Below are 11,500 nucleotides of genomic sequence, written 5' to 3'. Positions count from 1 at the left end.
ACAGAAAGGAGCATTTGTAGGTGGATAGTTGAGTTCCTGTTGACATTCTTTTATACTGTTGGAATATTATTTTATTAACAATGGTGTGTTAGGGCATCTGAAGTCTTGAATAGGCATCTTTTAACCTATTTCTTAAATCTAAATTAAATGAACAGCATTTTGCAACAGGATCTGAGTATTTTTCCCGCTTAATAAATAAAACAAACTCTATTCTGGTTACAGATTAACTCTCTCTGATCTCTTGTATCACGTGCCTTGGAATTGGACCTGCAGGTATTTCTGCAAATATATTGATGTATCTAGTCTTATGGTAGCTTCTTTAAAGCTTTTTGCACCTATACTGAAATCATATTTTGTAACTTTTACATTAATAATCCTCAGTACATTGTGAGAAATTCATATATCTTCTACAACTATTCTTGATTAGGAAAAATATTTGTGTTGTAAGATTTATACACCCAATACGTAAGTCCTTTTGGACCAAGGTTTTGTATGCTAAAAATCAGGCCATATAAAAATAGTTATAAAGAAGAGTTTTGAACCACTCAAAAATGCAAACTTTAAACATGTACATGTAATTTAAGCCTCTTTTCAAGTAATTTGAGCCTGAAATGTAATATACTGTAAAATTATTTGAAGAATGTTCTATATTCTAAATATCTTGAATTTTTTATAGAATGTAAATCTTGATCACATGCAATTTTCATGTGATGTTTTTAACTATTTTTCACCTTGTCTGGTTGTTTACTTGATTCATTTCAAAATGTGAGTACATGTTAGATTGTTTCAGTTTTACTTTTCGTTTGACATCTGGTTCTCATACACTGGTAAAATACTGCAATGTTTGAGTTGCAAACACAGTAGATGAGTATTTATTTAAATCTCAACAAACTTGCAGTTGATATTTTTAAAAAGAGAAGGTATTTCTGTTAACAAGTTTAATAAAACCTCTTCATCACAAAACCTGAACTTGGGGGGAAAAGTGTTCCTTTAAACATGAATAAATCTTTGCTGTTCATTTCCTTTGAAAGCTCTCTTGTAACCAAACTAAAAATGTACTGGTTAGTGTAGTTTGGCATATTGAATAACGAGAGATATAAATGTCCTTCACAAATAGCTGCAAGATTTGAACTACAAATGACTTTCATGGCTGTTTGGAATACACCACCTAGATGTGCAACTACTTTCAAATTAAATCTGTATTTGTTATCCTCCACTACAAAACAGACTCATTTGAGACTATCCTGCAATTGCTGAGTTTTTGGGGGGCGGGGCATGTTTTTTCCTTCAGTTGAGGAGGGAAAAGAATATTGTGATTGTGGATAATCTGATCAGGTAGTTCAAGTTTTTTTTTAAACTCTAATATCTTATCTTCCACTGTTTGTTTTTAGCTTTATCTCTTGCATAACAAGCTTTGCAGCATCTAAACCAACATTCTGATTGGGTTTTATCCTTCACTTTGCTCAATTATTAACACAGATCATACACCAACTTCTAATGTAGAAGGCTTCTGCTTTTACAATGATTTAACCCAGGCTGTTTTAAACTGTTTGAAAACATTAAGGCGTTTTTTTAGTGACAGATTAGTAACTGTTTTTAGTAGAATATAATCTGGCTAAATCTAATAGCTATTACGTATTTTAAAACATGCTTTCAAATAAGTATAGAAGAACGACAATTAATTAACCATCGCATATGATATCCCTAATTCAGTTTCTATTGCTCAGCTTCAAGAAACTGTGTTAACTTTATTAGTGAATAAGAGACTCAGTTAATTCTTGGTGGTTTTCCTACTGATTGGTTTTTGTCTTTCTGTAGATAATGGCATTACATCCACGCAGAGTTCGTTTGAAACCCTGGCTAGTAGCCCAGGTAGATAGTGGCATGTATCCAGGCCTCGTATGGCTTAATCGGGAAGCAAAGCGATTTCAGATCCCCTGGAAGCATGCAACTCGACACAGTCCTCAACATGAAGAGGAGAACACCATCTTTAAGGTGGGGGAGGGAGGGCAAAAAACCCCCTAATTTTGTTACACTGCTTTTCCCGCTACTTCTAAGCAGTTTGAATCTTGTTTTATTTCTTTTTTTCCGCATGAACTGTTAAAAACAAATGCTTTGTGATGCTTTATTCTCTTGCTACCTAATGTTTATAAGTCAGACCAGAAACTTGCAAACTATACCATGAGTCTTTGCATTTAACTTCCTACACAAACTGATCACACCTCTTTGCTACCTATAATCCTGTGACTTCCAACACATAGGCAACAGCTCTAGGCTGGAGACAGTGTTGACAGTTGTTTGGAATAATTATTGAGTGATCATTCTAGTAACAATTGTAGCCAAGTTTTGCCCTCTATATGCATCCAGTTCCTTTGACTTCAGAAGGAATGTTGCATGCATCTGAGTGCAAAATTTGGCATTTAGTTGGGAGAGAGAATTGTTAAAGGCGTCACTGTACTCATTCGTGTTTCTTTCAAACTACCAGCCTAATTCCATTATTATAGAAGACTTCCTAGTTACTGCTGACTTTTAACAGGTTTGTTTCCTCTAATAGCTACCTTTCCTGGAAAGTGGCTGGCTTGTTCTGAATATTTAGTGGCAAACGTTCATTTAGATTAATATTTCCTCTGTGCAGAATTTGATCTGAAATCAGAATACGATATAAATTTGCAGTGAACAAATTCAAGTGCACCTCCATTTTCTGATATCCACTATTGTCGTCGTAACTTCTCCCAAGGCAGTCTCATGTGGAATCACAGAATTTGTCTGCAATGTGTAGCTGGATGCTACTGTTACACAGGCAGAATTTGTGTAACAGTAGCATCCATCCACATGCTGCAGACAAGTTACTTAGGCAGAGTTTAGGGCTGTTTAAAAGAAAACTAGTATATTGGCTAGTGCTTTTTTTTTAACCAGCTTGTTCTAACCCAACAAACTATGGCCCAAATTTTCAAAAGTGATTAGTGATTTTTGGGTGTCCAACCTGAGAGAGAGTGCGGATGTTCAGCACCATGTAAATCAGGCTTCCTTAAGGTGTCTCAAGTTGGACACCCAAAATCGCTAGTCACTCCTAAAAATGTGAGCCTTTTTTGTGTTAGGGGAGAAGGATAATGTGCAGGGGAACAAAGGTACTTTAATTGTTAGCTGCTCTAAGAAGTGTTGTAGCTTAGAAGATTGCTTGTAAAAGACGAAAATTTTTTATAATGTATTTGTTTGGAAACCTGACACAATTAAAAATCGGCATAACAACAGGACTCAGTCGATGAACACTGTGTACTTTGCCCCCAGGCATGGGCTGTGGAAACAGGGAAGTACCAGGAAGGAGTTGACGATCCAGACCCTGCAAAATGGAAAGCACAGCTCCGATGCGCTCTTAACAAAAGCCGAGAGTTCAACCTGATGTATGATGGCACGAAAGAGGTGCCCATGAATCCCGTTAAAATTTATGAAGTGTGTGATATCCCACAGTCCCAAGGATCAATCATTAACCCAGGTGAGGAAAAGGGTGACACAGTGCAAGTTACTAAGCAAGCATCAGTCCAATACAAGGGCCTTGTTCCCCTAGTGTATTAACTCTTCAGCTACCTCTGCAAACAAAGTGGCAAACATTGCTGACAGGTGGGGGGTCCATGATGACTAATTAAACTAAAGGATTTAGACCCACATTCATCCCTGGCATAACTTTGCTGAAATTAATGGAGTTATACTACGGTGAGCTTAGCTCCTTACATAGGAACATAAGAATGGCCATATTGGGCCATTTAGCCCAGTATACTATCTTATGACAGTGGCTGCTGCCAGATACTTCAGAGTGAATAGACAGAACAGGGCAATAATTGAGTAATTCATTCTCTGTTGTCCAGTCCCAGCTTCTGGCCATCAGAGGTTTAGGGACACCCAGAGCATATGTTTGAGTCTTTGACCATCTTGGCTAATAGCCATTGATGGATCTCTCCTCCACGAACGTAACTAATTCTTTTTTGAACCCAGTTATATTTTTGGCCTTCACAACCTCCCCTGGCAACAAGTTCCACAGGCTGACTGCACGTTGTGTGAAGAAGTATTTCCTTATGTTAGTTTTTAAACCTGCCTATTGATTTCATTGGGTGACCCCTGGTTCTTGTGTTATGTGAAGGTGTAAATAACACTTCCTTATTCACTTTTGGGACACCATTCAGGATTTTATAGACTTCTATCATATCTCCTCTTAGTTGTCTCTTTTCTAAGCGGAAAAGTCCCAATCTTTTTAATCTCTCCTCATATGAAAGTTGTTCCATACCCCTAGTTGTTTTTGTTGCCTTTCTCTGTACTTTTCCCAGTCCTAATATATCTTTATTGAGATGACGTGACCACAGAGCTGTACGCAGTATTCAAGGTGTGGGCCCTTATTTCCTACTATATTAAATGTTGCACAGTCCTTGGTTATGCTTCTCAGTCTGCATCTTACCTCATTAGCATAAATGATTTTAAACATGATTTTAATGCATAGTATGTATAACTCTTCTCAGTGTTGTGCATAAGGGGGGCCAAGCAGGGGTATGGCCCTCCCCCCCCCCCATAATCAGTGGGGCACAGAACTCCTCTGGCCACAGGGGCTGGGGAGGCGGGGCGAGCTCCTCCAGTCACTCGGGGTGTGTGTATGTGTCAGAGCTCCTTGGGCTGTTGGGGGGGGGGTGGCCAAAGATAACAGAAGGTGCCCTTCCAAAAGCCTAAATTTTTTTTTATTCCTGTGCATGCCCCTGACTCTTCTGATGTTGGTAAAGCATGCAAGTTAACATCTGATACTCCACAAAATTAGTTTCTAATTTACAGTATTTACCAGCAAGTGCACTACAGTGGAGGATTGTTCTAAGATTTCTGGGGGGGAGGCGAATGCTGTGAGCAGTACCCTTTTGGCCAATGAAAAATATCACAATCTGGAAGTAAAAGGGAAATTGGTCAGGGCCTGACAAATGGCTTTTATCTTCGCTGTGTGCTGCTGACCTTTGAAACTGTTCAAGGTAAATGGGCTAAAATTGAAAAGAGAAACTAAATTCACATTGGGCAAAACTCAACACTTCCATGGAATTTGACCAGTAATTAAATTTGCCCAGTGTCTTCAAACTAAGCTTTGACTTAAGTTTGTAACTGAGACCAACCTCTCTGTTATTCAACAAGTGCGTCTGTTGGCCCCATACTGCAGTGGAAGTATGTTCTATATCTTTTGTTCTCAGTAGTCAATGAAGTTTGGTATTGCTTGCTAACCCCATACTGTATGGTTATATACAGGCTCCACTGGCTCTGCTCCATGGGATGAGAAAGATAATGACCTTGATGAGGAGGAGGAAGAGGAACTGAATCCATCTCAGCATGTTCCCATACAGGACACGTTTCCGTTTCTTAATATCAATGGTTAGTAGAATAGGATATAATGTGTCAATGAAGCGATGGACTGTAAATCAATGTATGTAATCAGCATTTTAATTTAGTTGGCTGTTTATTAATCAATACTATGATAGAGGGCAGTGTGGCCTAGTACATAAAGCATTGGACTAGGGCTTGAAAGAACTGGGTTCTGTTCCTGGATGACCATGGGCAAATGACTTCACCTCTCTCTGCCTTAGTTTCCCTATCTGTAAAACAGGGATGATGATCCTGATCTCCTTTGTAAAGCACTCTGAAATCTGTGGATCAAACGTACTGCATAAGAGCTAGGTGGTGGTATTATTAAAGCAAACTTGTAACTATCAGAAAATGAGAGGAAGTGGTTAAAAATAGACTTCTGAAAGTTTTCTTCTCAGACCACCTTATCCTTCGCTTCTTGCCTTGTAAAGAAATCTATTCACACACCAGTATTCTATCCCACATTGACAAATCTGTTCTTTCACTACTTCAGTTTACATCTATAGCAAACTTGATTCCTCTAATAAAGCTTTATTAAAAGAAAACTCCTGCTGTACACTAAAAAGCAAAGGGATGCCCTATTCTGTATGTCAAATCAAAACATCCTGTAATAATGGAGATTTCTTAAATAGCTGCTGTTATATTTTTATGCAGCTAGGTTTGGCAGATTTTAACTGTAATGTTGTCTCAGCACTTAAATGCACTTTTTTTATTAGTTTCCGAAGGGTCAGACCTGATGTTTAAAATTTTCTAGACAATCTGGTTAGATGGGATGCAGTGAAGCTGTCCCTTTCCCATTCTCTAAACTTTTGACCTGAGCTGTTTTTATGAAAGGTTGCTAGTTTTTAATTAAACTAAAGACATTTCGTGTGTTAGAAACTGCTCCAGTCAATACAATAATATTAATACTTAGCTGTCATGATAGTGCTCCTAGAAAGTGACTGAAGTTTACCATCTCATAGCTGTTTGAACCTGTATGCATTGAGATTGTTCAGTCCAGTTCTCAGTTAGTGTGGTCGTTGTATGTTGCCTATCCACTGACACTCTTTGGCCATCTCAGACCACTGCAGTCAGACATTGCCTGGATATTGAACTCCCTTCCAGTCTATGAAGATGTTTACCAGCATGCTTCCACCTGACCTGAAGCAGTGTCGGGAGAGAAGTGGTGTAAGAGAAATCATTGTTCATGTGTTACCAGTTCTGTGATTAGAGGGTGGAAGACCAAACAACTGCACCAGTTTTGCCTTACAGCAGCTTCTGCATTTAACAATGAATAATTTGGGAACAAGGGAATGAGAGCAGATGTTCCTATTCATGCCTCTATCCCTCTATATTTGACACTATGGAAAGCTAATGACAGCACTTTTAATCAATTCTGCGCCACAGTTCTGTCTAGATAAATTAGTCATGTTAATAAAAATGTAGTCATTACTGAACCAAATAAATGTTTAGTTTTTTTAACTATTTATTTATTTACTTAGGAAGATAGCAAGGATTTGCAAACTTGTTATGTAAATATTAAAACAAAACACTCAATAAACATCTAGCTTTTGTTTAAAGGCATTATACAGGAATATAGTAAGCAGATCTTTCTATTAACAGAGTGCTACCATATTAGAGAGTGAGCATCATTATAACACCTATAATATGTTTCTAATGACTTTATTAAATAGAGTGAAATCTCTGCATATGCATATTTAACAGATCAGGCATGTCTGTCAAATGCTAATATTAAAAAAAATTGGTTAGCTGTGTTAGTTTGTTTTTTTTTTTTTTTTTTTTTTTTTGGAGGGTGAATGGAATTCGTCAGTTTTTAGGTTTTTTTTTAAATATACTTGTTCTCAAACTTACTTGATTCTTCTGTATAGATTCCCCAATGGGGCCAGCCAGTGTGGGAAACTGCAGCCCTGAAGCGGTGTGGCCAAAGAATGAACCTCTAGATATGGAGATGCCTCCATCTGCTCTGCAGCATGACTTCTTCAGCTCTCCTGAGCTCTGGATTAGCTCTCTTCCTAGTAAGTGTATCTCTGGATTTCTAGTGCATCTGTCACTGGGGCTAAAATAGTCTGTTTTACTTTATTGTTACTGCATTTTGACTTCTTACACTTCTGCACACAGATAACTGTACATAATTAGAATATACTTTGTCAGGTCTAATTTATATTGCAATGTTCTTCCTGCAATAACTTCTACCCTGTCTTACCTGGTGCATGCCAAGGTCTTTGCTTAACTGGAACAAAGTCATTCTAACAATTTATCTCTTAGTGACAGATCTAGAAATCAAGTTTGAGTATCGAGGAAAAGAGATTGGGCAGACAACGACTGTAAGCAACCCCCAGGGATGTAGGCTCTTCTATGGAGAACTGGGCCCTATGCCAGACCAAGAAGAGCTGTTTGGACCTATTAGTTTGGAGCAAGTAAAGTTCCCAGGAACAGACCAAATCACCAACGAAAAGCAGAAGATCTTCACAAGTCGGCTGCTAGATGTTATGGACAGGGGACTGATTCTGGAGGTCAGTGGCCATGCCATCTATGCCATTCGGCTCTGCCAGTGCAAGGTGTACTGGTCTGGACCATGTGCCCCTTCATCCATCGCACCAAACTTGATCGAGAGGCAAAAGAAAGTCAAACTCTTCTGTCTGGAAACATTTCTAAGTGGTAAGTAACTTGAAATGCTGGGCAATAATGCTGAGGACTGGCCTTTCAGCTGACAGCGCTATTCCAGCTTAGGTTGGAAGAGCCAGCCTGGGGTCAGTCTTGATAGTCTCACTCCTCGTTTCAATGCCCACTGAAGTAAATGGGAGTCTTTCCACTGACTTCAGTAAGCTTTGGATTAGGCCCAGGGTGAGAAGGAAAAAGTGAACAGATATTGTCTTCTGCTAAACAACTAACTGCTTATTTCATTCATTGAGCAGCATTGGTGGCTAGTGTAATTCCTGGAGAACCTTCTATCCAGGAGAGCAAAAAAGCTCTGAGATGTGAGAGAAGTGATGCTGGAAGGGTAAACGTTTTCCTCTGGAATAAAAGTGGAGATTCTGAACAGGATGCGTTGTAGTAAGCACTCCTATTCAGATGGTGGAGCAGGATACTGTACCACCACCAGAAAATAAACCCCCCTTTGACATTATCACACTGTTTCTTTCCCTAGAGCTGATTGCCCATCAGAAAGGACAGGTAGAAAAACAGCCACCTTATGAGATCTACTTCTGTTTTGGAGAAGAGTGGCCTGATGGAAAACCTAGGGAGAGAAAGCTGATCGTGGTTCAGGTAAGGGAGCTATAGCTCTGCAAAACAAGCATCTGTTAGAACAAGTGGATGAATCAAATACAGATTTTCTCCATATCCGCCCATGTGACAGTGTAGAACTTCTTCATGAGATAAGAAACCAGAACTGCAAGCTGGAGGATTTTTTTTGGCTTTTAAATTAAAGTAAAATGGAATCCACTTACAGTGAAGTGGAATGTTTCAGTATAAACTGCAGCTCAGGTGATAGTGAAACTGTTCTACGGATAAAGCGTCTACCACTACAGAAGTGTCTTGGCATACCTGAGTATTTTGGAACCTTACTATGCCACTTTTAGGTTATCATCCTCATTAGGCTAAAATAACTGTGCTTTCTTTTAAACAGGTAATTCCCGTGGTAGCTCGGATGATTTATGAAATGTTTTCTGGTGACTTCACACGTTCCTTTGACAGCGGCAGCGTGCGGCTTCAGATCTCCACACCTGACATTAAAGACAACATTGTTGCCCACCTGAAACAGCTGTACCGCCTCCTGCAGACTCACCAAGAAGGCTGGCCAATGCAAGCACCAACTATGCATGTTGCTCAGCCACTCTCAGCACAATGATGTATTTTCAGTCTCTGACTTAACTCTGCTCCAGTCTCTGGTTTCTTATATGTCCATAGAAAAGGATATTTTTAAATGGTGCCTTGCCCATGTATAAATAAAACCTGTGTAAATCCTATAGACAGATGGTCAAATTTCAACAGTATATGAAATTCATTTTATGCTCTTAAAAAAGTGAAAGGTTTTGAAGCAGTATCTTTAGTTACTCTACACTTTTGATCTCAGGCTACTTAGCTTAAGCAATCTATTGTGTATAGATCACAGGTTTTAACATCTTAAATATTTTTAAATAGCTAATGCTTGCAGCCTTGTGTATAAAATAGTTGATCAATGTAAAAAAAGTTTTAATTATCAACTGTCAATGTGCTTTTTATTCTCCATTAAAATTGCTTTGAAGAATAATGGACCAAGATTAAAATAGTTATTCTGAATTTTCTGTAGCAGCAAATGACTGTCTGGTGCTTCATCTACAGTCATGCTTTATATATTGATACATAATAATTTCATTGATATGTACAGATGATTCAAGATTAAGGTTTTAACTTTACAGCCTTCAGACCAAGGTTCTGCCTCAGTGCAGGGGGCTGGACTTGATGACTTCTCAAGGTCCCTTCTTAGCCCTACATTTCTGACTGTGATTTCATTGCAGAGAATGCTACCATGCAGGTCCTGGACTTCAATCTCTTATCTAACAGCCTAAATTTGGCCTCCACGACCTCTCTTCTACCTTTCCCCGTGTCATCACAAACCCAGCTACCTGTATTTCTGTATAAACTGCCTCATGCATAAATAGGAGAAAAGAGGCTAATAGGTGTAACTTTTTCATTATTCGGTTGCCTATTTCACTTCCTGACTGTAGTTGTGCTGCTCTCTTAAGTATTCCTGGATCTCCCTTTAGTGAAGTGTCTTAAGTGAATGTTCTGCATGCTTAAGCATTGCACTATGCATCTGATTCTCTGAGCAGCACTTAGAACCATATTCTTGAATGTTAGTAAAGTTGAATTTTAAAAGGAGAGAAAATAGGAAAGAAGAAATCATACCTTTTGTAAAGCTAAAAATTAACAATTTTCATATTGTACAATGTATGTTTTTGTATACATGCATCTCCCAGGAGGTAAATATGATGAGATTGTTATATTGCACTGTTTAACAAAGGACAGGTGCCATGCTTTCAATCCATCAGTGTATTTTATGTCTGCCCTTTAAACATGTTCAGTTCACCTTTTCCTCTTTAAAGCAGAGAATGATGGTAAGATGCTGCATGGGGGCACTGAAGAGAAGGGTGCTTTAGTGATTATGAAGTCCATGACATTTAACCACAACTGATGTTTCACAGAGATTGTGTTACCAAAAATCTAAGGCATTAAGTTACCTAATGAAAACTGATAATGGGATAAGAATGGAAAGATAACGCAAGTTTGTTTTGCTATTAGAAAATAGCTTTTGGGACAGGCGGTTCCCTACAATTTCATGCTATCTTGCTTATGCATGCATTTGTTGAGGTTTAAAAGTTAACTGATATATTGCATATTAAACTAACAGTCTTCCCTTGCTAGATGCACCTCTACCCCGATATAATGTGACCCAATATAACACAAATTCGGATATAACGTGGTAAAGCAGCGCTCCGGGGGGCAGGGCTGCACGCTCCAGCGGATCAAAGCAAGTTTGATATAACGCAGTTTCACCTATATCGTGGTAAGATTTTTTGGCTCTCGAGGACAGCGTTATATCGGGGTAGAGGTGTATGTGGAAAGAAACTGCTAAATCAAAAGGACCCACTTCTTAAACAGAACTTTGCCTTTTTCCTTATTTAGTTAACAGAGATAAACAGAACACTTATTTGGATTTATAAAGCAAGAGATGCGTTTGTCAGTTGACTTTAAAATTAGACTAATATCAGAAAGCAACCAGCAACCCTAGCTAATCATATAACCATGCTGCAAAAAAATAAGACCTTCTACTTTCCCTATAGCCAGCAAAAATAAGGTGCTATGCGCCCTATCAGGAAGCAAACAATGTTACAAATGATGATAAATTTATACAAACCTTTACTGAGATATTTATAACATCCCTGCTGTACTATACTCATGGGTGAATGAGCTCCTGTTTACTGCAGTGTCAACCTCTGAGTCTACTAAAACTTATTGCAGGAAGTACTTTCCTTCTGATTTACTGTAACCCAAGAAAGCTGACGTCGTTAAGCACCATAAAAACCGTGGGATGCTTCCAGAATACACAACACCTACAGGCAAAATGGCAGTATAT

At 38.6% G+C, this 11,500-nt stretch overlaps 1 protein-coding gene across 1 annotated transcript; it reads left to right on the top strand.

Moving 5' to 3' along the window:
• The first annotated feature begins 220 nt into the window (after positions 1 to 220).
• On the top strand, positions 221 to 9,607 carry IRF6 (interferon regulatory factor 6). Its single transcript, XM_026661162.1, has 8 exons — positions 221 to 273; positions 1,819 to 1,995; positions 3,289 to 3,493; positions 5,269 to 5,391; positions 7,251 to 7,397; positions 7,648 to 8,040; positions 8,531 to 8,649; positions 9,011 to 9,607. Exons 2-8 carry the CDS (start codon positions 1,822 to 1,824, stop codon positions 9,230 to 9,232), a joined length of 1,383 nt encoding a protein of 460 aa, XP_026516947.1. The 5' UTR covers positions 221 to 273; positions 1,819 to 1,821; the 3' UTR covers positions 9,233 to 9,607.
• The last annotated feature ends 1,893 nt before the right edge of the window (positions 9,608 to 11,500 follow it).

This window comes from Terrapene carolina, unplaced genomic scaffold (genome assembly GCF_002925995.2).
Source record: "Terrapene carolina triunguis isolate 2854851 unplaced genomic scaffold, T_m_triunguis-2.0 Scaffold926, whole genome shotgun sequence".
NCBI classification, from domain to species: Eukaryota; Metazoa; Chordata; order Testudines; family Emydidae; genus Terrapene; species Terrapene triunguis.
Note: the sequence above shows the minus strand (reverse complement) of the source record. Positions and strands in the feature narration are given on the sequence as shown.